Consider the following 25,662-nt stretch of genomic DNA (forward strand, 5'->3'; position numbering starts at 1 on the left):
TAAGGCCCAACAAGATTTTATTTTATTTTGTTGCGAGCTTGTTGCAGCGGCAGCACTGGAAGTTGAGATGTCGAAAACACAATAGAAATGCACAATTTCGTCACACTATGTCACGCGCGGCACCTCGGCCAATACACAATGATATCCAAAGTCCGACAGCGCGCAAAGCGAATGAAAGTCCAGTGTTGCCGAATGCAAACAAAGCGGAGACTCAACCAAGCCGAGAGTGTGATTTCCCAATCTAGCCTGACCGTCACGCTTTGCTCATGAATCGTGAATAGCACGCTGTGGTGGTGTTCTATTGACATATAAACACCTGGGGTAGATTCAGAATAGTGTATTTCATACATGTTGAAGTTCCTATGTTGATAGGTCAATGGGATGTGGGTGGATCTTGGATTTAGTGTCCAAAATTCACTCATTTTGGGTACACTCGCACAATGTTTCATCTCGGGAAGGCTTCACAGCGCCGATTTTAAATATTTGATTTGGCAGTCTTATTGAACATATGCTAATACTTGTTCTCCAGCTGTTCCGAATGAAATATATGTAGAGTGGTGAGCTCTGGAGTGCATTGTGCATTACCCATCGATTGTGCATTCCGGATCAGGTGATAGTATGCATCGAGCTTACAAGTATGTGGGAAAATATATACATAACACTGTTAATGTGCTTTACCACTGCAGGTCATTACCTTCACTGTCCTCTATCTCGGCTAACAAAGGCCAAAATCCAATTTGTTCGCATCCTTCGCTACAAAGCTCTTTCCTCTCTCCATTCAGACAAGTTTCTGCCTTCCTGAAGGTAGCCTCGGCAACTATCGCAGCTTCATCTATACCCTGTGTCGGATGCGGGCTTAAAGAAGGCACAGCCAGGAGCCCCACAAACGAATCCGAGGTGCCGGGTGTACATGAGACAAGTTCCTGCATATAAAAAGTAGAACGAATCAACGTTTTCTGCTGCTTCTCAGACTGTAACAATGAGAGAACAGTTGTTAGATAAGGACGTAATAGGGTCTCAGCTGAATGGTCGGAGTTGCTAGGAAGAGGCATTGAGATATACAGGATGCCTAAAATGAATTGAGACACTGCTAAACATAACTGAAAAAAATGGACCATACCTTTCCCAGAAGGGGCCGACATTGTACCTGGGCCTGCTGTGACAACATGCACAGCAGAAGTAGCCGATCCCCCCTCCAACGACTCCGGCGGAAATACAAGAAGTGAAGAATCCGATGCTTCTGACATTCCCGAACCCTCAGTGTCCGATGACAAAGTAATTGGTCCGTCAATGATAGCAATACACCGTGCCATCGCAAATGGACGCAGAGAGCTGCAGGACAGAATAGTTGGACGGATTATATCCGCTCGAGTGCGAAGGTGTCCTGGTAGAAGAGCAGTCGATGATATAAGGCATCGGCAGTGAAGACGGTCGGGGAAATCGTCCAACTCGACAACGAACTGAGGTAGATCAGAAGTCAGAACAGGGTGTTCTGGCTCGCCGGGTTCGACAGACGCAATACTTGTAATGGGTCGTCCCAGAATATAGACACCTCCGCTCACCGCAGATGCGCGGCAGAAACCCTGCGCGATTTCGCCCGAGCCGCCGTAATAGCCTATGAGAAACGATGACGACCCATAGCGACCGGATGCCTTGAGGTAAGTGCGGATACGATGTAGAGCAGGAAGAGTCGTCTCCGAAGGAAAATAACAATATCCCAGGGCGTAGGCGATGGCACGAGCGGTTGCTCCACTGAGAAGAAATGTCTTCTGCAAGAAATCGAGCAAAGGCGAATTTTCTTGGCCATGCAGCTCCTCTCTATTCTCGAATTCTCCAGCGGCAAACATAAGGAAACGCGTCACCCTCCTCTTCTCTAAGAGACTCATCGCCTTGTTCTGAAAGATGTCGTCCTTGCTCTGTGGGACATCTTTCAATACGCCACCGTCATAGATGACGACGCGACCGAGGAGCTTGAAAGATCCGTATCGAGAGACACCGGACGCGATTAGGGACGAAATGAAAGGGCCGATTGATGGAATGACTGAAGGAGCCAATGAGACCGAATACTGTCTCGCATGAGGCGGTAATTCTCCATGATTGGTGGCGGAATGGTTTTCCTCCCATTGCGCGAGTTCGTCTAGTGAAAGAGATGCTTGGTCTGCACCATAATATGGGTTTGGGTCGATATGTGCAACTTTGAAGCCAGCCTTGGATAGAGCGCTGATGGTTTCCTACTGAGCACAAAAAAAAAGACGCGCAAGTGTCAATTCTGCTCACGCAGCGGTTATAGATTCAGTCAGACCAGTACCAAGCACGATAACGTCAAAGTGATTGTCCATTGCGGTATTAGCGATGGCAGAAATTGATGCAAGAGCGTTCTAAGTCCTGAAGTAACCTGCCCTTAATCAGATTGGCTCACGTGCTTATCGAGCCAAAAATTTGGACTCATACTTTTGCAAATCGCCGTATCCCTCACTTGTGCGCCATGGCAAAATCAGACAAGAAGGCAGACAAGAAGGCAGCAGACAAGACTAAGGCTGCAAAGCCAGCTGTCGCACCCGCAAAGGCAAAGTCACTAGCTTCATCCAAGGAGATTTTGGCAAAAGCCGTATGTATTTATAATATTGGTCGTCCCCTTCTGACCTTCATCCAACCCCCATAGAAAGTACTCAAGAACGGAAAGGCTTCCGTTAAAAATGAATCATCCGATGACTCCTCAAACTCCTCTTCGGAGGACGAACAACCAAAAAAGACTTCGCTCACTTCGGACTCCGATGAATCACCGGAAGAAAAAAAGCCTGCCAGTGCCCCAGCAAGCAAAAAGGGGAAGGGTAAAGTGGATTCTTCCGATTCTTCCTCGAGCGATGAGAGCTCGTCAGATGAGGACGGGGACAAGGACGTAGTGATGCAAGATGTTCAACCTGCCAAGGGTAAGTGATTGATCGCACTAGACACTCTCAATCTGAATGTCCGCCATATTTTTCAGACAAAAAGGCAGATAAGATCAAGGCTGCAAAACCAACCGCCTCACCGGCAAAAGCCAAGTTGCCAACATCATCTAAGGACATTTTGGCCAAGGTCGTATGTATTCGCTTCTCAGTCGTTCTATTCCGACCTTCATTCAACATCCATAGGGTGCACTCAAAGCTAAGGCTGCCGAATCGAGCGATGAATCCTCGGACTCCTCTTCGGAGGACGAACAACCCAAAAAAACTGTACCCGCACCCCCGTCGGACTCCGGTGAATCATCGGAAGATGAAAAGCCTGTCAGTGTCCCACCTGTCAAAAATGGGAAGGGTAAAGTGGATAGCAGTGATTCCTCCTCTGGTGACGAGAGCTCGTCAGATGAGAAGGTAGAAAATGTTCAGTCTGCCAAGGGTAAGTCATTGATCGCACTGGTCGTTCATCAATCTGACTGGTCTGCAGGCACCAAGCGCAAAGCAGAAGCAGAACCCTCCATTTCCCAAAAAAAGGTAAAATTCGTGAATGACGATGCAGCTACTGGCGAATCGACTGAGGAAACGAAAAGTATTTTCGTCGGTCGGTTATCATGGAATGTCGACAACGACTGGCTGGCACAGGAGTTTGCCTCCTGCGGCGAAGTTGTCTCTGCTCAAGTACAAACAGATCGCGCAACCGGCAAGTCTCGCGGTTTCGGCTATGTTCATTTCGCATCCGCAGATGCCGTTGAAAAGGCTCTCGAAATGAACGGCAAGGAGATTGATGGACGACCCGTCAATATCGACAAGAGCACCCCACCGGATAAAAATGCCGTCCGTGAAAACCGGGCAAAATCTTTTGGCGACACGCAGAGTCCAGCATCAAGCACTCTCTTTGTTGGGAATCTTAGCTTTGGTGTCACCGAGGATCAACTTTATGAAGTCTTCGGCGAGCACGGTGACGTTAAAAACGTTCGTGTTCCAACGGATCGTGACTCAGGAAGGCCAAAAGGCTTTGCCTATGTCGAATTTAGTGCTGTCGAGGCCGCGAAGGCGGCCCATGGGCAGTTGCAGGGTTACGAGCTTGACGGCCGCGGCCTTCGCTTGGACTTTTCACAGCCAAGAGACAGCGCTGGAGGTGGTCGGGGTGGAGGTCGTGGAGGATTCGACAGAGGTCGTGGACGTGGTGGGTTTGACCGTGGACGTGGTGGTTTTGACCGTGGGCGGGGTGGTTACGGCGGTGACCGTGGTGGGAGAGGACGCGGACGAGGCGGTGACCGTGGCGGAAGAGGTGGTGGCAGAGGGCGAGGGGGCCCACGCACTGGAGCCGTCGCTCAGTTCGAGGGGTCCAAGATCACTTTCGATTGAGTATTTTTGTGACATCGTTTCATCTGTACTGCTAGGCAGCACAACCCCAAAAATCATGATTTACCAAAGTCTTTGCATATAGCTCGTACCATATACATGTGCACAATATTTTATCATTAGCCTGATTGCGTCGAACCACTTGATCTATCGTACTTTATTAACTGTGATTCAGGGTAAGGAAAAACAAGGAATGGTATCTATAAGTGAACAAGTCCATGATAACTTCGTCTATTAACCCATTTTCCCCTCTTGAAACGCCTTCCGATAGGGATTCTGACTCGGAGGCAGCGCACCAGTCTTCTCAAGCCGATCAAATAACACAAACAACTTCTCTGCCTCACGTTCCTTCTCTTCATCAGTCATGTCAATAGTTTCTGAGGGATGCTCGACGGTGCCAGTAATGGGGTTGATGGGTAAACCTGAAGCAGTGGTCGGTGGGCCACTTGAGGCCGCGCTCACAGGCGGTGCACTGACGACGCCTTTGTGGAACAAGAAACCAGCAACATTCCCGTATCCGAAATAACCAGCAAGGGTTGTGGCTAGATTCGATTCGTAAATATGACTGACGCGAAGTGTATATAACATACCGTTTGAATCACACATGGCGTACAACATTTCTCCTGTAGCGTCCTTCAACCTGCTGTGGTAGACGGATGCAAGAAGTCTCAAACATCGGCCTAGAAGATCTGCCCTCTTTTCCAAAGGATTTGTCCTATCCAAGTTTTCAGGCACTAGCCACTGTCTTAGTCGTGTCTTGGCGTCGTCGTCGCCAAGACAGAATCGTGTAATCAGTAAAACAAGCGGGCACACGACTTCATCCAGGGATGTGTCCCCATCGGCCTTGCATAAATCTCGTACTGCAGGATCGTCGGGATCGATGTCATTTGGAAGGAAATGCGCAAGGGTCGTGTCCAGGAGTTCATAAGCGCGTGAGGCGCAGTCAGCAGCGGGAGGTGATGCGGAACGTGAAGAGCGGGAGAACGAACGGCGACCGGCTGAAATGACACACGATATGGCGCGTTCAAGTTGCCTATTCTTTGGCTCCTTGGGCGTTGACTGGTTGCACGAACCAGCCAAAGCAGAGGTGGTGGGCTCGGGGGAACTGGGCTGTGGGGGGGTAGTCGGATGTGAAGATGGACGAGTACCGAACCATATCGTTCGGGATGATGCGTCGACAGGGATAGTAATCAGCGAATGTATAATGTGAGTCAACGGCGAGGTAAGAGGGTTTGGGGAGGAAAGAGGGATGGCCTGAAAAGCACGAACAAGCGGAGGTAGGATGCTGCAGCACTATGTGAGATACTGGGATATATATCGCGACAAGGCACTTACCCATCAAGTCGCGAATTCCAGAAATCTCCCATTACTTTTTGATCATCAGGAGAGGCGGCTAAGGCAGGAGATTGGACCTCAGAAGGGGCCAACTGCAATGCAACTGAGAGTTCGCTATTGTGGTTAAAAGGACATAACTGACCTTTGGATAGTGGACGAGAAGATTGAAGGTGAGCTTCAAGAGATCTGTCATGGCATCGCGCGACATCTTTACTCCAGCTTGCATTGATACGATTAAATCATCTAACTTGAAGGCAATGACATCGATTATTGTTCCATTGGCAGTGCGTTTTGTCTCAACGATTGATTCAATGAAAGAAGCAGACTGATGAGGCGATGCAGTACAGAGAAAGAGGATTCTGGATGAGAGAAAGGTGTTTTCGGGTGCTGTAGATTTCTAGAAAACGGGGTTAGATGGATGACTCGCGCGATGGGGGAGCTCGGACCTGGAGGAGGTCAACACATATATTTCCTCCATCAATTTCTTGACTCAATATTCTTGTGCGAGCAGGTTCACTAAGGAGTAAGGTGTTGGCAACACACTTCAAAGCTTCGTTTGATGCGTCAGGAGTTGTTTCGAGATTTAGGGCGAGTGTCATAAGACATTTAAGGTTAGGAACTGATGCAAGGACTTGGGCACCGTGGGGTATTTTACCAAGGCCTTTGACGGCAGCAAGAGCGGACAATGCATCTGCGATATTAGATCAGTACGAAGTGGATAAACCTGATATAGTGAACGAACTGTCACGGGTTAAACGGCTGGGGGATTCATCAATAATGACGTTCCGTAGATCGTCAAGGATGAGTTGAATAAGTGCTTTACAGGAAGCAGGATCGATAGATGGAGCACCTGAAAAATAACTTGGTTGAAATGAGTAACAATAAATAAAGATTCAGACATACCAACGATTGAGTAAAGTGTATGTGATACAGTAGCTCTTGACGAGCTTGATGACAAGGAAGAATACGCTTGAAGAAGCGACATACTGTTTTTTTTTTCAGTTAAGAAGGAAGAACATATGACTGGTATATAGTGTTTTGAGCGTCTACTAAGTACCGTTGGCGTCACTAGGCGATCGGCGGTTACCCCACAGCCTTCTTCGGATTACCTCGGATCACAAATAATTACAAATAGTATATATCCCAAGTCATAGCGGCCCGCCTTCCTCCAGTACTACTTCCCGACATGCACCCGTCTGTTCGAGTGCTAGCTCATAAGCCCCTTATCAGCTTCATTGGAAAGCGTGTATGGTCCGCTGGTATGTCGTGTAACTCGTTTATATCTCGTCATTCATAATATTCAAATGTTATGACAGCAGCAAGTCCTTCTCACCCTCATCCAGCAGCACCTCCAGAATGGCAAAAGTCCTTTTCTGATATCATGCAGAAAGCTGCTCCTCATAGCTCATCTCGAGCATCGCAATCTCAGGACCATCCCGTTGTCTTGGAGTTCTGGGAAGCTCCAGCACGTTTCTCGAGTCCGAGTTCGAGGTACTTGGACCAAGTAGAGATAGATGCCATACTGGTCAGTATTTTTGCATATGAAATGATTCAGTACTCATAGTCGTGCAGAGTGGCGGAGCTTCTCTGCGATAAAATACATAAACGACCATCAGATAGACACGGGTTAGAACTTATTACCACGTCACCCCAATTTACAAACTCCCTCACTGCTTCAATTTGTTTCCGCAACAAATTATCAATTGTCATGAGTGGAATGATGCGTCCTAGTCCTTTTCTGCATATGCTAGCAGATATCTTTCTACCTCTGTCTCATCCATCACGCGCCACTCACCACGAGTCTTAGGGTCCTCCTCCTCAGCTGTCGACACAATCCCAATCTCTATCTCTCCAGCCTTGTAGTCTGTCGCATGAACAGTTGACATCGCTTCTATCGCAATCTAAACAACATTTAGCCGCCCACGCCAATTTGCAATATAGCATTACTCACTTCGATTACCTCAGCTCGACTGAGTTTCTTGCCAGCAGCTCCAGCATCATCAGCTCCCTTACCCTTGTCTAGCTTCTTCCACTTCTTCTCCAGGTGGTTCATCGCTTCTTGCTGTTTCTGTCCAGCAGCGGTAGCGTGGAACCCAACAAAGTAGCCTGCCGGGTCCAATTTGAAACATTGTGGCCCATATTCTGGGTCGATGCCAATTAGGATCATAGCTATAAGGATATTTATTCCATGTTAGCTACAGAGTATGGTGAAAAATAGGTAGCCTCACAGATGCCCAGAGGCCGCATGCCAGCACGTTGGGTGTAAACCTGATTGATATTTGCCAGTCGTCGTGCCAGAGCATCCGGAGTTATTTCATATCCATATTTGTATCTCCACTGGACAGCCTCTTGCTGAGCACGTACAACTTGGGCACGAGCATCAGCTGTAACTACGTCAGCGCAAGTAAGACCTATTCCACACCACGTTTGCTCACCGACAAGGCCAGTCATGACACACCCAATAGTGCGTGTAATGCTGTAGAGGTGTGTGACAGTCGATGCATCCAACAGCTTGTCCTGATCTGAAGTAAAGATGATGATGACAGTCATTTCGTAGTGCAACATACCGGGATCTTCTTTTGGGTAATGACTACAGAGGTATCATATCCTCTGACAGACACTGCTGTGTGGCCAGAACCAGAGATAGCTTTGAATGCGTATTCTAAAGGAGGAGTACATGAGCACGCGTCACCACCAACATATCCAATAATCATTAACGCACCGACTTGGTACAGTCGACCCTCGGGCGAGAAAACAGTGAGATATCTGCCAGATAATTCATGAGCATGCTAACGGCGGAACTTGGGAAATACTCGAACCTATCGTATGATGTTCTCGACATGGTTTGGATGCAGGATATGATTCAATCGCAGACACGCGACGCGCAAGTCTCATCACACATGTCACGCCATCACGGGTTATGTCACGTAGTCACCGGCATGTCACGTCACTCATTGATCCGATATAGAGCATCACATCTAAAACTTGCCTGCCAGTGACGTCGAACCCAATTCAAGTGTATATACAGACACTTTGCTCGTGCTTTGCGCATGAGTAACAAGCACCGTCGCAAAAGTTCTCTCGCTAGTTTCTTGTACTAAATTCTCTGCCATGAAGGAGACAGTGCCTTCTGAGGCACCAAAAGTTATGTATGTCCAGTCCCTTCCTCCAGGTTCTTTATATTGATTGACGCGAAAGCCCATCAGAAAACAGCTACAGTTCAGCTTGCTAAATGCACAAGATACAGTCAAGATATCTGAGTTCCAGGTCACTCATCGGGATTTGTATACACCCACCGATCGACTTCCTGTCAAAGATGGCGTTTTAGATCGTCGGCTGGTTAGTGTCCATACCTCCCCACACACCAGAAAAAACTGATCATCATATCAGGGGACCACAGAGAAGAACGCATTTTGCGAGACATGTGGCCTCAACTCTGTTGATTGCGTAGGCCACTACGCATATATCAAATTGGTGGTCCCAGTATTCCATATCGGCTACTTCAAGCATACCATTGCCATCCTCCAGGCCATATGCAAAGTAAGCTAGTCGATTTTTCGTCCCTTCCCTGCTTTATAACGCGATAAAAGACCTGCGCTCGTGTGCTATTGGAGGAACCCGACCGGCGGACGTACCTCAAACGTTTCCGTCGACCAGGCCTCGAAAATATCCACAGGCAGGCATTATGCAAACAGGTGAATACAATGGCACGAAAGGTCGTCTACTGCCCGTACTGCTCAGCAACGAACGGTGCCGTCAAGAAGGCAGGAGTGCTGAAGATCATTCATGATAAATTCCGCGCGAAGAAGACGGCAGACGAGATGGAGAAATGGAAGCGTACATTTGCTCCAGCTGTAGAGGCGCAGAAAGAACTTGGGATGTACCTGAACAAGGCGATCCATGAAGATCTGAACCCACTAAAAACTCTCGATCTCTTCAAGAGAATATCAAATGAGGTTTCATCTATGCATACCTTCATACGTTCACAGGGCTAATATCCACCCTCAGGACTGCGAATTACTTGGTTTACGTCCCGAGTTCGGTCGTCCAGAAGAGTATATCTGGCAGTACATTTCCGTTCCACCGGTTTGCATCAGACCATCCGTTGCTCAGGATGGTGCTTCCAACGAAGATGACCTCACTGTCAAACTCACGGAGATAGTTTTCACCAATGCTCTCATAAAGCAGGGTCTTTCTAAAGGAGCGCCCACTGCACAATTCATGGTACGTGATGAGTATCCACGGTACTTGACATTTTTCAACGCAATTTCAGGAACACTGGGAGTTTCTTCAACTTTCGGTAGCCATGTATATCAACTCTGAGCTTCCTGGAGTACCCTCACAAGCCGGTCAAAAGCCGATGAGGGGCTTCGTCCAGCGCCTGAAGGGTAAACAGGGTCGATTCCGTGGTAATTTGTCTGGGAAACGTGTTGATTTCTCTGGTCGAACCGTCATCTCCCCTGACCCGAACTTGCGTATCGATGAAGTAGCGGTCCCAGAGCGCGTCGCAAAGATATTGACATACCCAGAACGTGTGACTCCCCACAATATCGAAAGTCTCACACAAGCGGTTCGCAATGGGTGTGATGTACACCCTGGCGCTAACTACGTGACAGCAGGCAGCAGTGGCTTCAAGAAGTTCTTGAAATTTGGCAACCGCAACGCGGTTGCTGACAGTCTGAGAATCGGGGATGTTGTTGAGAGGCACATCATTAATGGTGATATCGTCCTATTCAATCGGCAACCCAGTCTGCACAAGGTCTTTGGTTCTGCAGAAGCTTAAAACCTTTACTGACGTGCTACCCTTCAGCTATCGATCATGTGTCACAGGGTCAGGGTTCGTCCTTGGCGCTCCTTCCGTCTAAACGAATGTGTTTGCGGCCCCTACAACGCCGATTTCGATGGCGATGAAATGAATCTTCGTCAGTTGTCGTGCTGGCTGATAATCGAACAGTCTCTTAATCATATCTGGTGTAGATGTCCCTCAGACAGAGGAAGCAAGAACAGAAGCGCTCGAGCTCATGAGCGTCAAGCACAATCTAGTCACCCCTCGAAACGGAGAACCTGTGATTGCTGCTATTCAAGATTTCATCACGGCTTCCTACTTGATGACTCGTAAAGATACCTTTTTCGACCGTCGCCAGTTTACGCAAATATGTTGCTACTTTGCCGATGCCGACTTACAGATTGACATACCCCCGCCAACGATCTGGAAGCCTATACGACTATGGACAGGAAAGCAGATTTTCAACGTTCTCATGCGTCCTAACAAGCAGTCTAACGTATTTGTGAACGTTGAATGCAAGTGCAATAAACCGGAAAAGCTAAAACCTGAACATTACCCCTCCATCAAAGACCCAGCCCCTGATCTGTCTCCGAACGATGCTTGGCTTGTCATCGTCAACAGTGAAGTCATGTGTGGTGTCATGGATAAAGCCATCGTCGGCAGCGGGAAGAAGAAGTCTATATTCGGAATAATCATGAGGGATTATGGCCCACATGAGGCTGCCGCCGCCATGAACCGTGTAGCAAAACTGTGTGCTCGCTGGTTGGGTGCGTCACATCGTTAATTAAGCACATTTCTTTATTCAATTTCTATTCAGCCAATTTCGGGTTCTCTCTTGGAATCAACGACGTCATTCCAGGGCCTATTCTTGCGGCGAGGAAAAATCAGATGGTTGAGGCTGCGTACGCTGAATGTACGGGCCTCATTACGCAGGCAAAGAAGGGGAAGCTGGAGAATAAACCTGGATGCGACCAAGAACAAACACTTGAAGCTATGATATCTGGAATTCTTTCAAGAGTTCGGGACAAGGTCGGAGACATCTGTATGCAGGAGCTGAGTCGACATAATGCCCCTCTAATCATGGCGACTTGTGGCTCCAAAGGTTTGTCCTTCAGAATCTCTGTCGTCGATGTTCCTCAGCTATTTTTAGGTTCCGTGATCAACGTGTCTCAGATGGTTGCCTGTGTCGGCCAGCAGATCATTGCGGGTCACCGTGTTCCAGACGGTTTTCAAGATCGTTCTCTTCCCCATTTCCCGAAGAAGTCGAAAGAACCTCCTTCCAAGGGTTTCGTCAGAAACAGCTTTTTTAGCGGTCTGTTACCAACTGAATTTTTGTTCCATGCCATCTCCGGTCGTGAGGGTTTGGTCGACACAGCGGTGAAGACTGCTGAGACCGGTTATATGCAGCGACGTTTGATGAAGGCACTAGAGGATCTGACCACTCAATATGACCTATCAGTGCGCAACTCCACAGGAGGCGTTGTGCAATTTAGATATGGTGACGATGGCTTGGACCCTGCATGTCTTGAGGGCGACGCGCAGCCAGTCGAGTTTGAGCGGGCGTGGACGCATGCTTTGGTGTGTCCCGAGCATGCTGTCCATTTTTTTCAAGAGTCTCACCTTTTTTCAGGCAATAGGAAACCGTCGCGGTCGCGGTTTACTCCCTTTCGAAATCGTGGAACTAGTGGATCTAGAGCTCAAGAAACCAAAGTTTACCAGCGAGTGCACCCCGGCATATCTCGAAACTATCCGAGAATTTGTGGTTCAGCATATCGCTCAACATCTCGCTACGATGCGCAAGAGCCGGGGAATGTTTGAGGCTCTGGAGCGCTCAGATGAATGGGACCGTGATACTGACTTATCTATGGGGGCTTCGGGTTTGCACAGAAAATATATTTGCGCTCTGCTTTCTGACGCTATTCCTTAGCCGCCTCCAAGGCCATCGTAGATAACAAAGCAAAAGTCACTGAGTCTCAGCTTCAGCGTTTTCTCACCTTGTGCTGGGAAAAATACGTCAAGGCCAGGATTGAGCCAGGTAAGTGGAATCCATACGAGTTACCCCCAGGGGTCTAAGTGCAGCTCAGGTTCCACTGTCGGGTGCTGTCGGTGCTCAGTCCATTGGAGAACCAGGGACACAGATGACCCTCAAGACCTTCCATTTTGCCGGAGTTGCTTCGATGAACGTCACGCTTGGTGTTCCTCGAATCAAAGAGATTATCAACGCATCCAAGACTATCAGCACGCCCATTATTAGCTGCAAGCTCGTCACACCTAACAGCGAGCCTTCTGCACGTATAGTTAAGGGCCGTCTTGAAAAAACTCATTTGGGCGATGTAAGACGTTTTCAGCTCATGCCTAGGATAGTGTGCTGAATTTCGTGTAGATCGCTGCTGTGTTTGAAGAGGCATGGGCGCCAGAGTACACATACATCGGTGTAATTGTTGACACGGATACTATTCGGAAGCTCCAGGTCGGTGCTTTGACACAGGATCCAATGAGTGCTCACATGCCACACTAGCTTGAACTTACTTTGGACGATGTAAAGTGGGCTATCGTAGCCACGAGAAAGCTCAAGATTAAACAAGAAGTGGGTCCGTATCATCTAGATATCGTCCCAACACTTACGGTAAAAAGTCCATCACTGTCATTCCTCGCAGAAACCGCTTGCGCATCTATATTGATGGGACGGACAAATATTACAAGCTGCGAGAATTGAAGCGAGTTTTGCCGGACGTTGTAGTCAAGGTTCATCACTCGTTTTTGTCTGTGATCATTCTTTGAATCATCTGCACAGGGAGTTCCGACAATTCAGCGCGCCGTCATTAATATCAAAGAGAAGGACGATGCCAAAGGCAAGAAGGGAGACAAAGAATTACTTGTAGAAGGTTACGGACTACAGAAGGTCATGATCACGGAGGGTAGGCTTTTCTGTCCTCCAATCAGTCACCATGCGCTGACCTAGATTTAGGAATCGTTGGCGAGGCCACAACTTCCAACCATGTCATTGAGGCAGCGAAAGTATTGGGAATCGAAGCCGCAAGACGTACCATCATCGACGAAATCCAGTATACCATGCAGAGCCACGGAATGAGTATTGACCCTCGTCACGTCATGTTGCTTGGCGATGTTATGAGCTACAAGGTACGAGTGTGGTGCGATACCAACTTCCCTGGCTAACTGTTTCTTGGAACAGGGAGAGGTTCTGGGTATCACTCGCTTTGGTGTCGCGAAGATGAAGGACAGTGTGCTGATGCTTGCTTCCTTCGAAAAGACCACGGACCATTTGTTTGATGCAGCGGCCTTCGGGAAGAACGACAGTATCGCTGGTGTGTCGGAAAGCATTATTATGGGCAACGCAGCTGCAAATTGCGGAACATCTATGTGAGTGGATTATAGCCTGCGATCCAATTATACTCTGACAGGATCTTTCCTAGGCCTGCTCTATTTTCACCGTCACCACACATAAGCAAACCACGAAGATTGTTGTTTGAAGATGCACTGTAAAAGTTGTTTTACCACCGAGTTACTTATTTCTCTATCTATCTACTACTGCTTGTTATGAAGAGACAGAACCTGTTCGGATTGTCTGCGCAAGGTTTTATGGGGCAGAGGTTAAAATCAGGATGGTGGTCTCAAGTGTCTCAACCTGAATTTTCTTGCACACCAAACTTGCACGATAGCGAACACCTTTCGACCACAGCGTATTTATCTGAGTGATCAGCTCCGAACTAGCGGACGATCAAGTTGTGCTCATCGAGCGAAGTGACCGATAGGTTTAAATTGTACTTAAGTACATGGGCTTGGGATGATGAGTAATGCTTCGCGAGCGTTCAGCCGGTAGTCAGTAGAACACACCAGTACACTGCTTCCATGCTTTCCTCTTTGCCGATAAACCAATAGAAAGCTAGCTATAGCTAGGCAGTTGCTTCTCAACCAGGAGTAAAAGAAAATAGTACTTAAAGACAACCAAATACTATTCTCTGGCATCGAAAATATCTAAAATTCATTGCAGTACAAAATAGGTCTCTCTGACGGAGAATCGAACTCCGCTCTCCCGCGGGCTGCTTTGTGACAGGCGGGTGTACTGACCGATATACTATCAGAGATGAAAAATTGCGGATGTTATTGTCCGTATGGTATGTACTCGAGTTATTTGTGCCTGTTTACCAGCACCTTCAGTTTCTAGCAGGGACAAACAAGCCCGGCTAAGCACACCCACCAGTAATCCAGATTCCAGCCTGAGCATGGATTTTCCTCTAGATGCTGCTTATGCCACGGGGCTTTGCTATTTTTTGACCTCAGCGGAATGGAAGCCAGTTATTGCAGCTGTGCTCATACTGCTGTTCACTAGCCGTAACACTGTGCAGCTTCTGCTAGCAGCTCCAAGCGTTTTACCCAGATATATAGCGGCAACACTTGAGAGGGCCATAGAGCTCTCGATCTTGGAGTATATTGCGTGGCTGATCAGCTCCTTAGTTATCATGTATCAAACTTACTCAATTTGGGAGAAACTCCTCATGATCATCCCCATCCTCGCCTTCTTTGGGTGCATCGTCTTGCAAATGGGAAGTCCCCTCCATCATCGATCACAGACCGAGATGAATGTGCCGGTGCGGGACGCATTTGTCTCAGTAGGTGACTACCGCCCAGAATTGCTGCGTTTGGACCATCCATTATCGAAGTTCGTCGTAAATACCAAAATGGAGCTCGCAAATGCTCATTCCATCCTTCGCTCTTTTGCTGCCGCCTCTGTGGATATCCATTGTCATAACGATATCACCTGGGCTGTCCAGAAATACTCCCGCTATATCGTCAACCGTTACAAGCCAACTCTTCGGTTCGTGTCTCCTCGACGATTCAACCCGGATAGTCCAATTTTCCCTCCTCCTCTTGGTCCACGCTATACTGCGCTCAATAATGAGGCGGAGTTCGTTGAAATACCATGGCCATGGGAGCGTATTCCTAGCGCAATATGGATTGATAGACGATTGGCAAGCATGTGGGAAGATGAAAGACAAACTGAGCCTCCACCACCCCGAGGATACAGCGGGTAATACCATCTCTTTTTCATCTCAGTTGTACAATACAATTAATTGTGATCACTAGCCAATGTGATCTTTTCCTCAAAGCCGTCATTTGTCATGAGATGTTGAAGACGATCCTCATTGACGTCGAGAAGAACGGGCACCTTCCAGATGATGATTAAACTGGTACAAATATCATGGGGGAATACGGACAGAGAGACACAGCCCGCCACTACTGTTGCCACGTTTTGTGTCTCGACGATGCCAATCGAATATTCATCAGCTACACGATTGGCGATAGCGATTAATTGTAGATATCTGGAGCCCGGTAAAATACTGAGCTGTGTATACTTCTATATCCTTCCCTTGCTTTCCAGAGCCATCCTCTGACGGCGATTGTTTAGCTATCTCTTGCTGGTCATTCACACTTTGTATTTGTATTCTGTTCACTCTTCCTGCCATCAACCCCCGAGCACTTGTTTTTAAACACATTTGAAATCGACCGTGAGCGTGCCATTGTCATGCATGTCCACGTCTTCAATGGCTTTGCTAGCATATGTCCTGTGTTCCAACTGCACGGGCTTCATGTGCAGAGCCCCGGCAAGGTAAGCCATTGAGACTCGAGAGAACATCTTGCTTTAATATTCGCAACAAAAACAGGCTTGCGGCGCAACTTACTATCGATGACCCGGAAGTGCAAATTAGCCTAGTAATGCAATTTTTTTTAAAACGGACTCGACCTCTTATACAACAGCTGCCTGTAAAAATCGAGTGCATCAGTAGGTCGCACGAGAATAAGTATATAGAATTTCAAGTACGTCGATGAAGTGTAGCGTTCGCTAGAAAATCAACAATGTCAACTGTGGACTCAAATTTGCGCAACTGGTTAGTGCAAATCGACTCGCATCACTAGTCTCCCCTAGCCAGACCAATCGAAGATAATCGTTCTTTCGTATTAGGTTGCATTACCGGGTCATCGATAGTAGAACGAAGTCATCCACAATTCTGTGCAGCAAGTCCACCTCGCCCAGGCTCAAATCTGTCAACCTCCACAAACTTGGCGGATGCAGGCCAGCCGATCATTTCGTTCACCACACCCATTTGAAGATCGTGAAGGACTCACACCTTGTCTTTTATTCTCTTCCGCGGGATGATACGGTCAACTCAGCGTGTTCCTACAGTAAACTTATTCAAGTGAGTGGCGTACAATCATGAGCTCTTTGACACTACTAGCATCAACAACACCTCCGAGTCATAGTACTCTCCTCCACATTTAATGCTACTAGTAATATTCCACAAGGTTGGTTTCAAGCTCTTCGCGCTGGTAATAATCCACTAGGTTTGTCTCAAGCTCTCCGCGCTTCTCTAGTGCAAAAGGTTTGATACATAGATGAATAAATGGCAGATGTATATAACCCACCAATGCCACTGCCACCCCCTCCACCAACGTACCCGGACCCCCCATAAGTGACGAGGTTGGTTCCCAGCTCCTCGCGCTTCTTGCCCTCTCCCGAGTCAGACTCGTCATGTTGAAAGAGGTTCGTGTCAAGTTCCTCTCGCTTTAAGGCTGAGTGATACATTAGCATCTCGCTGTGACAAGTAAATATGATGCTGCTGATGGCCATTAATACTCACAGGAACGTTCCACGATGGCTCTTGGCGCTGGGGACGCTGCAACAAGACTGACGATAGATGTGAACGCACTCGAGAGAAGTAAAAGCTGCATTGTTGTGGATGAGAGGAGTGACTATTTCGTCAACTTGTGCACTACACTGAAGATTCGAGAGTGCTTTTTATACATTCTCGCAGGTCCGCTCGACTTGGCATTTGAGACTATTACATACCGATTCAGATCGGGGCCAGCGGGCCCTCAGCTTGGAGCCGTCGAGAGCATCGATACTTGCAGTGATCTTCGAGGGGTGGCACAGCCGCGATGATGCGTGTCATGTCTAACATAGGGCCCAGGTCCAGCGGACAACAAACAGATCAAAAAACAGCCGCAATGAGTTGCGTGGCAGTTGCACAGCGACTGGTAGCAGATGAATCCGAGTCTGCTGCGGAGGTTTTGCTCCGTCACCATGATGCACTCATAATCGACCAGCGTTCACGCGTCACGTCAGTGATGAGAAGCTGCAGCTTATCATTTGAATGAATCGAGTGTCCAACTAGACTCGTGACCAGTCTGACGTATGTCTTTGAGAGGGTGGCCTCGACTCGTCCGTGGCCAGACTGGTCCCGAGCCTAGTGTTCAACGACGTGTTGGATTTCATTTGCCACGTGCACACCTGGGGGAGGGATACTAAATTCAAAATGCTATCATGTCATTGTCAGCGGTCGCTGGTAGTCAGCAGATGCGTGTTTAAGTTTCATCAGCATATAATAGAAGGTTGAATCATGATGGCCGAAATTTAAGTGACAAGTCTCCGTGACTTTGCGGGGGCGCTACTGTCAGATATAAAATATGTGCACGAATCTTCGAGGCGGAATACTTGGGATGACATGAGATTGACTTGCCTGGGAACGCCATGCACATTGGCTGTGTGTTATAAGGAGCAGTAGGATCTGAAAAAAAACTTTGACAAGGTCAGGTGAGTCGGGCGGACCTAAGGAGAAGGTATAAAAGCCCTCTCGAATTTTCAGTGTAATACATTGATGAAGTACTTTGAGTAGTCACTCTTGAACAATTTGCGACCAACTACTACATAAAGCACACACCTGATTTTCGCTCTCGTCGACACATCTTTTTCAATCTCTTCCTCCGCTGCAGTGGCTAGTCTTCGCCATCCCGCACATAGTGGTTGGGCAAGCCCAGCTGCTGCTCGCTCGCTATATATCCAAGTAAATGAGCTCCGGGCACCCCCGAGTTCCGTATAATTGCGCCATAAATTTCCGATGTCATGAGTCTGGCCCGTTAGATTCAGTCATATACCGGAACCTTGGGACGAGGTGCGCCAGAAAGTTCGCAAGGCACCGGGGGAGGCTTGGCGTACTCTTCTGCGGAGCCTTGCATGGGAAACCCCACTGCTCGTACGGGTTTCTAGAAGAGAAGACGAGATGATTCGTTTCGCGCGGCTGCATAATGTATAGTTTGATGCGTGGCGTCCAGAAGAATAAGGAAAAATGCCGTGTTCTTTCATCTCTACAAATGGGCAGCAGTTTACAACGGGGATGAATGTAACCTCACCACTTCTCAAGTGAAGGGAATACACCCAAAGACAAGCATGCCAACACATCATTGCCAATTGGGCCAATCCTGGCGAGGCGTTCAAACACCGAGCAACGGCCCAGAACCCTTGACCGTAGTTTAGACTCGCCAACAAGCATCAGCGATGAAATCTAATTGTGAAAAAGTAGAAATCGTATTTGTTGCATAACTGACTTCTGGACGTACTCGAAGATAAAAAGCCTCTCCCAGGTACACCCATGGAGTAGGGCTCCAAGTCGTGCCGAAGATGAACACCTGAAATACCGCAAAAAAAAAATGACGACGTCGCCCCCAGCTTTATTGCGAGTAGTGGGCACGCGGTTGATGTGTGAGAGAAGGCGGAAGGGCAGAACGTCCAACCGAATCAAACTCGACGGAGGCATCAGTCCAGCACTGTTCGCCAACAGACAAGGTTCACACTGCAATTATTACATAGACAGCTTTGCAGGAATGCACGAAGGAGAAGGGACTAGAAAAAATCGAGTTCGACGGAGAAATCGTACTGCTTTCCAGAATACTGGCGACTTGCGAGCAGGCTCATATAACGTATTCAGAAGGATGAGGTGCATAGAATGCATTGCAAGGAAGCTATCTCAGCGTGTAGGCAATCTGCAAGTTAAACCAACGAGCCTTGAGCGGTTGCCTTGTCGCGGTTCCGACTCAGGAGAACGAGGCGTTGTCGTCACGTGCGGTAATATCTTCCACCTCGATAACGTTAGTACACCTGTAATCATAGTTGGAGTAGTCGGGAATAAGTATCTATCGGCCGACATGAAAGTGGTCATGTGTCCTTGACTCCACCAAGAACTTCGAAGCATATTATAATTTACAGTTTTCTCAGCGATGACTCGTTCATAATATCCATCTTTTTCGTTACCATCTACTTATCCCTCCTTGTCTTGATCTCTCATATTCGTTGTCCCATCTAAATCGTAAAATGTCGTCTCAGTGCTCCTGCTCGCATCAAAATCCAGAGTCCCTATCACCGCCTGACAAGAGCCAAATGATTCCGGTCAACGGTGTCAACGGCTCCAACGGCGTGAATGGTGCCAACGGCGCCAATGGTGTCAACGGACGTAACATCCACCCCCGTGAAGCACAGCGCAGAAATCCATATGGACCGCGCGCATCTGACTTTTTAAGCAACATCTCAAATTTTAGCATCATCGAGAGCACTCTTCGAGGTACGTCCCGTTCCCACCCTTTTGCACTTTGGCCCCTAGTTTGACTCGTCATGCAGAGGGTGAGCAATTCGCCAACGCTTTCTTCGACACCAAGACCAAAATCGCCATCGCGAAGGCTCTCGATGCATTCGGTGTCGAGTACATCGAGCTTACCTCTCCCGCCGCATCTGAGCAGTCGCGCGCTGATTGTGAGGCTATCTGCAAGCTCGGACTCAAGGCCAAGATTCTTACCCACATTCGATGCCACATGGACGATGCCCGAATCGCTGTCGAGACCGGTGAGTTTCATAGCGTTTTGACCTTATCTTTTTGACTCATTTTGCATTCGTAGGTGTTGACGGTGTCGATGTCGTGATTGGCACATCTTCGTTCCTACGGGAATTCTCGCACGGAAAAGACATGACATACATTACCAAGACTGCCATTGAAGTCATCACCTTCGTCAAGTCCAAGGGCATCGAAGTCCGATTCTCCTCAGAAGATTCCTTCCGTTCCGACCTCGTCGACTTGCTTTCCATATACCAGACTGTTGACAAGATCGGTGTCAACCGTGTGGGTATCGCTGACACTGTTGGATGCGCAAATCCCAGACAAGTTTATGACCTCGTCCGTACTCTTCGTGGCGTTGTTGGTTGCGATATTGAAATCCACTTGCACAATGACACCGGCATGGCCATCGCCAACGCTTATTGCGCGTTGGAGGCTGGTGCAACACACATTGATACTTGTACGTCTCCTGATTCTACCGGCTAGTACGTGGCTAAATATCTTTTAGCCGTCCTTGGTATCGGTGAGCGTGTCGGCATCACGCCTCTCGGTGGTCTCGTAGCATGCCTGTATGCTGCCAACCCCGAATACGTCAAGGCCAAGTACAACCTGCCCATGCTGCGCGAGATTGAAAACCTCGTTGCAGAGGCAGTAGAGGTCAACGTGCCATTCATGAACCCGATCACGGGTTATTGTGCTTTCACGCACAAGGCCGGTATCCATGCTAAGGCGATCTTGAACAACCCCAGCACATATGAGATTTTGAAGCCTGAAGACTTTGGTCTCACGCGATACGTCTCGATCGGGTACGTACCTTATCTAGCGTCATGAGTTGAGGCTGATGTTTGAGATCAGACACCGTCTCACTGGCTGGAACGCTGTCAAGTCAAGAGTTGAGCAGCTCGGGCTCAAGCTCACCGATGATGAGGTCTGCTATATTACCTTTACCTCACTTATCCAGTCTACTCATACGGATTGTAATAGGTCAAGGATGCAACCGCCAAGATCAAGGAGCTTGCTGACGTCCGTACGCAATCCATGGACGATGTCGACTCCCTGTTGCGTGTATACCACTCCGGTATCCAGTCTGGAGAGCTCGCAGTCGGCCAGAAGGAGGCGCTTGACCGATTACTCCAGCAGCACCGCGAGTCCTCGAGAGAGCGCGTTGAACCAGAGGCTGTTGCTGCTGCATAAAAGAAATCGTTGTTGTAGTGTCACAGAGGTCGTCTTAGTACGACAAGAAAAAAAAGTTGACCAGATGGTCGTCCTGTATCATGTAGATTTGTCTATCACTATCTAACGCGTTGTGTGAAATATGTCTAGGTGCACAGTAGCTTCCTTCAATCCGTTATTTTTGGACGCTTACACTCAGTTCAATTCTCGGTCATTTTCGTATGACAGTCCAACGTCAACGGTGAGTGACAGCCCAGTAGTGACAGCTTGGATATCAGAGGTGATGATATACAATATCCTTGCCTTGAGAAGATGTTCGTTCTATCGCCTTTCGTCTCCCCAGCTCTCCTCAGGCGTGGCTATTATAGTTTGTGCGGGTTCCCGTCGTCAATGTGGGTTGTATTCATTCCTGCGCTTTCGTTTCTGACTTGTTTGCAGGTCATTTTTGAATAAGTCGCCCTGCAAGGCAGCGCGCACTCTTGACATCTATAAGGTATAGCATGGGTATGGCGGTCACGGGTATAGCGGGTACGAGTACGATGTAGAGATTTGCCACCCGTGGCCACACCGTACCCGTCAGCACGGTATACGGGTATGCTCATGGGTTGCCCACTATCTCCGAGTTTACTCCGCGATCTTATATTTTGGAAGGGACTCGCCACTTACGATCCTTATTTTTTGGAGCTCGTTGACTGCAACAGTAACCTACTGCTTCGATCCTATTTCTCGCTGCTTCAGGATGCCTACAAGTTGGTATTCGTCCGGCTCGGCGAGTACTGATTACAACTTATTCAACAGTATAAAGTGAGATGTTACACTAGAGCCGAAATTTTCAATGTATCCATGTCTTACGCTTTTTCGCTCATTACTTTTCCGAAAACCCAAGGAGGCGATTCCAGAGCGTGATTGCGAGCATAAGCCTGGTGGGCGGGCTTATGGTTCCATTTGGTTGTCGAGTAGATAATCAGTAACATAAAATGGGCAAAAGCACAATCACACACCAGCAGGCTAGGAGGAACAAAGTATCTGAGTCGATGTCTTTCCATTGCGAATATGTCTTGTGCAGCAATTTCCTGTAACCATGGGCGACCACTTCGCCCTCTTTCCTTTTTCCGCGGCGAAGAGAAAGTACCACTCCTTGTGCGTGCGCCGATGTTCAATTGCCAGCGCGTCGTGCAGGCTATCAAGGCCTTCTATTGCCGGGATTCAGAATGGATGGCATATATTGACTTCGGGTGAACAGAGTACCATGAATACCAGGGTAGGTTATGAGTCCTGGCTTGAAATAGAACAAGCGATTGGCAGTTGGGAGATGCGCGACGTCAGTGATTATTTCCTCGGGCTGGACAGGTGTCAATTCCCTATGAGGGCCGTCCAGGACCGAAAATCAAGTGCATAGATATTCAGGACCACTGGTCAGCGCAGCATGCACTAACATCTCAAATACCTGACCAATGACACTACGCGAGGGCGGTGTACAGAGAGCGGTTGGAAAAAAAGCGCCTGTTTATCTGACTTTCCTTTCTCCAAGGCTGTACGAATTGTGAGTCACCTCAGCGGTCTCACGACGAAATCCCAAAATCCGGTAGTGTGATTGGTCAGGTAAAATGATGTTGCATATTCCCTGACTGACGCAGCCGGTGAAATCAAACACGTTGAGTATGGGCATTAATGACATGGATGCGGCAAATCGAATATGGACATTATGAGCACTAATTTGTGACAACCACAAGTATTCGTACATATATAAGCACACATTTAATTTTCGTTCTCGTGGACACACCTCTTTATCTCTTCCCCAAGTAGTTAATTTTCATCATCCCACACATAGTGGTCGGGCAGGCCCAGCCGCTGCTCGCTCGCTATATCTCCAAGCAACTGAGCTCCGGGCACCCCTGAGTTTCGTATGATCGCGCCATGAATTTCCGATGTCATCCGGTCCTGGACCACATAGTTAGACTCAGACGTGTATAGGAGCCTTCGGACGAGGTGCGCCAGCGAGTTCGCAAGGCGCCGCGGGACGCTGGGCGAGCTCTTCGGCGGAGCCTTATAAAGGAAACCCCACTGCTCGTATGAACTTCTCGAAGAGGAGACGTCATGATCCGTCTCGCGCAGTTGCATAATGTAGAGTTTGATGCGTGGCGTCCAGAAGAACAAGGGGAAATGCCATGTTCTTTCATCTCCACTGAGCTAGAAGAAGGCTCGTAAGGGCTTCCTCGGACAACACTCAGCAGAAAGAGAAGACCCCCAGGAGAGACAGCGCGTGAGGATCCGTGCGTCACCTGGACGAGCCACACTGTCAATGTTCTGGCGTCAAACATGATGGCATCGATGCCTGGACGTACAAGTGTGTGCTTTGAGGAGTGGAGGATTTTTAGACAGTTCTCTGCCAGCGTAGCGAGTTCGCGTGGAGTAGGTATGTGTATCTTGAGGGCGGAGCTTGTTGTTCCTCTTGCACCACATTAATTTTCGTACGCAGCACGATGTCTTCGTGCGCTGGATGCCCCTTGCACACCAGGACGGCCAAGCTCGAAGGTTCCTCCAAACCTAGACATGAGCGCCATCACAGCCTGACGGTACATAGTGCGCCCCGTTTTAGAACGCTAAGTATGATTACAAGCCTCGTAGAAAGGAGAGACTGACTTCAATCCTCGCATCACGACAGAGAGGTCTGAACCAGGACAAAATCGTGCTAAGAGATTGGAACGCAATACCGAGTCTGGGCTTGAGGATCCAGTGTATTTCATGGTAATTTGCATGATGGAGTTGGACGAATGAGGGTGTGGAGGGAGTATTACACAGTCGTTGCGGCATTTTGGCGGATGTCCATTGGACGTCCGATGCTGTCTGGTGCCATCTTCGACTCTTCCAAGTGGCTGTTTACTTCTGTAGAATCGTGAAGCTGCTGACTAAGCTAGACTAACCAACTGCTCTAACCTTCAGCTATAAAGTCGCGATTGCGACAACGGAATACCATGCGTCGTAAGTCAATGTAGCAAATCGATGGATTAGACCTTGCTTGCATAGTAAAAAAATTGTGCGGTGGCTCTACATATGCGATATAACGACAACATCGGTGTTAATTCAATTCATACCGAATGAATTACTCAAAATTAATATGTGTATCAATAGCAGACAGTGACAGATTAGACGACACGTTAGAAATTGAGCGAATCAACTCTTTCTCATCCCCCTCGCGAGTTACATAGGAGGTAGGACTAGAGATGCGATCGTCGAGTAAGTGATATTTTTCGTCATCTCCCGACATGCGAGGTGGATTCGAGCGGCGACGCACGACCGCCACGACTCTTTGCATCTTCGGTAGCGTAGGTTTCCGGGTCACCCGGGCGATCTCTTCGCTGGGAGAGCCGGGTGCAGAATTTGAGTCCTCCGCCGCCGCATTGGTGATGTATTCGGGGGGAAGGAAATCATCGAAAGTCTTTGCGGGGCGTTTGACAGAACGTGCGCGAATTAGGGCAGGATCTCTACGTTCTAGGTATGCAATGCTTGATGTAAGTGGTTGTGCCTCGTGTGGTAGTCATGAGCTCGCCTGTTATGGTCACACTGCGCCGAGGAGTGGCAGGCGCTGACACAGCCTTCAGAATGCCATACATCTCTCCTGAGGGGTTCTGGTATAGCTGACCAGAGCGGTCGCGGAAAGTGTACTTCTGCGTATCAGCATCATATGCAATCCGCTTTATACCCTCTGGAAGGCGATATGAATCCTGGATCGAAGATTAATAAACTGACTGTAGCTCTATGATGATGACAATCTGGACTGCTAGTCCACCACCAACCTCATCATAATAGGCCATAGGATGTTGGAAGTTGAGGATAAAGGGGGAAGGACTGACCTGATACCAGAGGCTCCTATATATATCGTGCACCACAGCGGCACGTGCCGACAACAGCACAGGCTGAGCGCTGAGCGCTGCGCACTTGTAGCTATGCTGGATCTGGACACAGAGGGAAAATGAAGCCAACATAAAGCTGTGAAGACGGACAAATTTGCCCGCATCATCAAATAGTGGGAAAGAACACAGTCGGCAGATGGGAATCCGAGTCAAGGCCATCCCCTCAAACACTGCCGATACTTAAACCCTTATATACACATTATAACGTAGACAAGAACCATAATCGTTTAAAATGTGGCAGCGCAAGACACATAGACGGTTAGAACGCTATCCCCTATGACCGATGGCCATCACGATGACCTGTATTTGGCGTTAGTCGCATGTATAATGTTGGGACAATACTGAATCTGATCTCAAGTGACGAAGCATGTTTGACAAAATGTCTCTCATTTAGCATATCTAGCGCGTAGGGTCTCCTGTCCGAGAAATATAATCTTTTGCAATCTGTACAGTGAATAACCAATTGCTTC

At 48.3% G+C, this 25,662-nt stretch overlaps 11 protein-coding genes and 1 non-coding gene across 12 annotated transcripts; 5 read left to right on the forward strand and 7 right to left on the reverse strand.

Annotated features, from left to right (window-relative positions):
* Positions 1-541: 541 nt before the first annotated feature.
* Positions 542-2,386, reverse strand: EDB91DRAFT_1160103 (FAD/NAD-P-binding domain-containing protein). Its single transcript, XM_041319772.1, has 3 exons — positions 2,278-2,386; positions 1,121-2,220; positions 542-1,069 (listed from the first exon to the last, which is right to left on the reverse strand). The coding sequence occupies exons 1-3, from the start codon at positions 2,337-2,339 to the stop codon at positions 675-677; spliced, it is 1,557 nt and encodes a 518-aa protein (XP_041172475.1). The 5' UTR covers positions 2,340-2,386; the 3' UTR covers positions 542-674.
* A 627-nt stretch (positions 2,387-3,013) lies between these two features.
* Positions 3,014-4,423, forward strand: EDB91DRAFT_838374 (uncharacterized protein). Its single transcript, XM_041328573.1, has 5 exons — positions 3,014-3,081; positions 3,135-3,378; positions 3,427-3,473; positions 3,530-4,113; positions 4,198-4,423. The coding sequence occupies exons 2-5, from the start codon at positions 3,361-3,363 to the stop codon at positions 4,305-4,307; spliced, it is 759 nt and encodes a 252-aa protein (XP_041172476.1). The 5' UTR covers positions 3,014-3,081; positions 3,135-3,360; the 3' UTR covers positions 4,308-4,423.
* Positions 4,424-4,448: 25 nt separating this feature from the next.
* Positions 4,449-6,712, reverse strand: EDB91DRAFT_1160111 (guanine nucleotide exchange factor). Its single transcript, XM_041319773.1, has 7 exons — positions 6,543-6,712; positions 6,382-6,489; positions 6,086-6,330; positions 5,782-6,036; positions 5,640-5,731; positions 4,895-5,589; positions 4,449-4,846 (listed from the first exon to the last, which is right to left on the reverse strand). The coding sequence occupies exons 1-7, from the start codon at positions 6,622-6,624 to the stop codon at positions 4,539-4,541; spliced, it is 1,785 nt and encodes a 594-aa protein (XP_041172477.1). The 5' UTR covers positions 6,625-6,712; the 3' UTR covers positions 4,449-4,538.
* A 113-nt stretch (positions 6,713-6,825) lies between these two features.
* Positions 6,826-7,235, forward strand: EDB91DRAFT_1085854 (uncharacterized protein; the record flags this gene model as incomplete). The annotated part of the gene is made up of 3 exons (XM_041315955.1): positions 6,826-6,898; positions 6,956-7,164; positions 7,212-7,235. 3 exons carry the CDS (start codon positions 6,826-6,828, stop codon positions 7,233-7,235), a joined length of 306 nt encoding a protein of 101 aa, XP_041172478.1.
* A 131-nt stretch (positions 7,236-7,366) lies between these two features.
* On the reverse strand, positions 7,367-8,481 carry EDB91DRAFT_1060163 (20S proteasome subunit; the record flags this gene model as incomplete). Its single annotated transcript, XM_041314319.1, has 7 exons — positions 7,367-7,540; positions 7,591-7,808; positions 7,868-8,023; positions 8,075-8,156; positions 8,207-8,301; positions 8,362-8,405; positions 8,459-8,481. 7 exons carry the CDS (start codon positions 8,479-8,481, stop codon positions 7,367-7,369), a joined length of 792 nt encoding a protein of 263 aa, XP_041172479.1.
* A 55-nt stretch (positions 8,482-8,536) lies between these two features.
* EDB91DRAFT_1160125 (uncharacterized protein) lies at positions 8,537-14,159 on the forward strand. Its single transcript, XM_041319774.1, has 20 exons — positions 8,537-8,788; positions 8,846-8,978; positions 9,030-9,179; positions 9,230-9,595; positions 9,648-9,863; positions 9,913-10,398; positions 10,450-10,561; positions 10,617-11,192; positions 11,243-11,527; positions 11,576-12,003; positions 12,056-12,302; positions 12,353-12,460; positions 12,505-12,758; positions 12,809-12,895; positions 12,944-13,012; positions 13,060-13,170; positions 13,220-13,343; positions 13,394-13,566; positions 13,619-13,806; positions 13,860-14,159. Exons 1-20 carry the CDS (start codon positions 8,751-8,753, stop codon positions 13,927-13,929), a joined length of 4,221 nt encoding a protein of 1,406 aa, XP_041172480.1. The 5' UTR covers positions 8,537-8,750; the 3' UTR covers positions 13,930-14,159.
* Positions 14,160-14,449: 290 nt separating this feature from the next.
* On the reverse strand, positions 14,450-14,531 carry EDB91DRAFT_t103. The gene has a single exon. It is a non-coding gene; the product is annotated as a tRNA-Asp (tRNA).
* Positions 14,500-15,803, forward strand: EDB91DRAFT_838526 (uncharacterized protein). The gene is made up of 3 exons (XM_041328574.1): positions 14,500-14,561; positions 14,612-15,475; positions 15,532-15,803. The coding sequence occupies exons 1-3, from the start codon at positions 14,545-14,547 to the stop codon at positions 15,629-15,631; spliced, it is 981 nt and encodes a 326-aa protein (XP_041172481.1). The 5' UTR covers positions 14,500-14,544; the 3' UTR covers positions 15,632-15,803.
* An 878-nt stretch (positions 15,804-16,681) lies between these two features.
* EDB91DRAFT_1349912 (uncharacterized protein) lies at positions 16,682-17,320 on the reverse strand. Its single transcript, XM_041326041.1, has 4 exons — positions 17,294-17,320; positions 17,085-17,238; positions 16,870-17,016; positions 16,682-16,814 (listed from the first exon to the last, which is right to left on the reverse strand). The coding sequence occupies exons 2-4, from the start codon at positions 17,173-17,175 to the stop codon at positions 16,732-16,734; spliced, it is 321 nt and encodes a 106-aa protein (XP_041172482.1). The 5' UTR covers positions 17,176-17,238; positions 17,294-17,320; the 3' UTR covers positions 16,682-16,731.
* A 2,078-nt stretch (positions 17,321-19,398) lies between these two features.
* EDB91DRAFT_1160140 (HMGL-like-domain-containing protein) lies at positions 19,399-21,471 on the forward strand. The gene is made up of 6 exons (XM_041319775.1): positions 19,399-19,838; positions 19,895-20,116; positions 20,170-20,565; positions 20,614-20,911; positions 20,961-21,033; positions 21,090-21,471. The coding sequence occupies exons 1-6, from the start codon at positions 19,592-19,594 to the stop codon at positions 21,297-21,299; spliced, it is 1,446 nt and encodes a 481-aa protein (XP_041172483.1). The 5' UTR covers positions 19,399-19,591; the 3' UTR covers positions 21,300-21,471.
* A 1,613-nt stretch (positions 21,472-23,084) lies between these two features.
* On the reverse strand, positions 23,085-23,599 carry EDB91DRAFT_1085859 (uncharacterized protein; the record flags this gene model as incomplete). Its single annotated transcript, XM_041315956.1, has 2 exons — positions 23,085-23,468; positions 23,561-23,599. The coding sequence occupies 2 exons, from the start codon at positions 23,597-23,599 to the stop codon at positions 23,085-23,087; spliced, it is 423 nt and encodes a 140-aa protein (XP_041172484.1).
* A 959-nt stretch (positions 23,600-24,558) lies between these two features.
* Positions 24,559-25,006, reverse strand: EDB91DRAFT_1020587 (uncharacterized protein; the record flags this gene model as incomplete). The annotated part of the gene is made up of 2 exons (XM_041312555.1): positions 24,559-24,804; positions 24,842-25,006. Coding segments are annotated over 2 exons (411 nt in total), but the record flags the coding sequence as incomplete, so codon positions are not given.
* Positions 25,007-25,662: the final 656 nt, after the last annotated feature.

This window comes from Suillus paluster, assembly GCF_016628075.1.
Source record: "Suillus paluster strain FC165 chromosome Unknown EDB91scaffold_80, whole genome shotgun sequence".
NCBI classification, from domain to species: Eukaryota; Fungi; Basidiomycota; class Agaricomycetes; order Boletales; family Suillaceae; genus Suillus; species Suillus paluster.

Coding starts and splice junctions, on each gene's coding strand:
- EDB91DRAFT_1160103 (XM_041319772.1), bottom strand. CDS start 2,339: ATGGACAATCACTTTGACGTTATCGTGCTTGGTACTGGTCTGACTGAA. Junction 2,221..2,277: donor ACTGAATCTATAACCGCTGC/GTGAGCAGAATT, acceptor GGAAACCATCAG/CGCTCTATCCAAGGCTGGCT. Junction 1,070..1,120: donor GTCGGCCCCTTCTGGGAAAG/GTATGGTCCATT, acceptor AATTCATTTTAG/GCATCCTGTATATCTCAATG.
- EDB91DRAFT_1160111 (XM_041319773.1), bottom strand. CDS start 6,624: ATGTCGCTTCTTCAAGCGTATTCTTCCTTGTCATCAAGCTCGTCAAGA. Junction 6,331..6,381: donor CAGCCGTTTAACCCGTGACA/GTTCGTTCACTA, acceptor CTAATATCGCAG/ATGCATTGTCCGCTCTTGCT. Junction 6,037..6,085: donor TATGTGTTGACCTCCTCCAG/GTCCGAGCTCCC, acceptor CCCGTTTTCTAG/AAATCTACAGCACCCGAAAA.
- EDB91DRAFT_1160125 (XM_041319774.1), top strand. CDS start 8,751: ATGAAGGAGACAGTGCCTTCTGAGGCACCAAAAGTTAT. Junction 9,864..9,912: donor CGCCCACTGCACAATTCATG/GTACGTGATGAG, acceptor ACGCAATTTCAG/GAACACTGGGAGTTTCTTCA. Junction 12,303..12,352: donor CTTATCTATGGGGGCTTCGG/GTTTGCACAGAA, acceptor GCTATTCCTTAG/CCGCCTCCAAGGCCATCGTA.
- EDB91DRAFT_1349912 (XM_041326041.1), bottom strand. CDS start 17,175: ATGCAGCTTTTACTTCTCTCGAGTGCGTTCACATCTATCGTCAGTCTT. Junction 17,017..17,084: donor AGCCATCGTGGAACGTTCCT/GTGAGTATTAAT, acceptor TGTATCACTCAG/CCTTAAAGCGAGAGGAACTT. Junction 16,815..16,869: donor AGGGGGTGGCAGTGGCATTG/GTGGGTTATATA, acceptor CTTTTGCACTAG/AGAAGCGCGGAGAGCTTGAG.
- EDB91DRAFT_1160140 (XM_041319775.1), top strand. CDS start 19,592: ATGTCGTCTCAGTGCTCCTGCTCGCATCAAAATCCAGAGTCCCTATCA. Junction 19,839..19,894: donor CATCGAGAGCACTCTTCGAG/GTACGTCCCGTT, acceptor CTCGTCATGCAG/AGGGTGAGCAATTCGCCAAC. Junction 20,912..20,960: donor ACGCGATACGTCTCGATCGG/GTACGTACCTTA, acceptor GTTTGAGATCAG/ACACCGTCTCACTGGCTGGA.
- EDB91DRAFT_838374 (XM_041328573.1), top strand. Junction 3,474..3,529: donor CCTCCATTTCCCAAAAAAAG/GTAAAATTCGTG, acceptor GGAAACGAAAAG/TATTTTCGTCGGTCGGTTAT. Junction 4,114..4,197: donor TCGTGGAGGATTCGACAGAG/GTCGTGGACGTG, acceptor GTGGTGGGAGAG/GACGCGGACGAGGCGGTGAC.
- EDB91DRAFT_838526 (XM_041328574.1), top strand. Junction 15,476..15,531: donor CCACCCCGAGGATACAGCGG/GTAATACCATCT, acceptor TGTGATCACTAG/CCAATGTGATCTTTTCCTCA.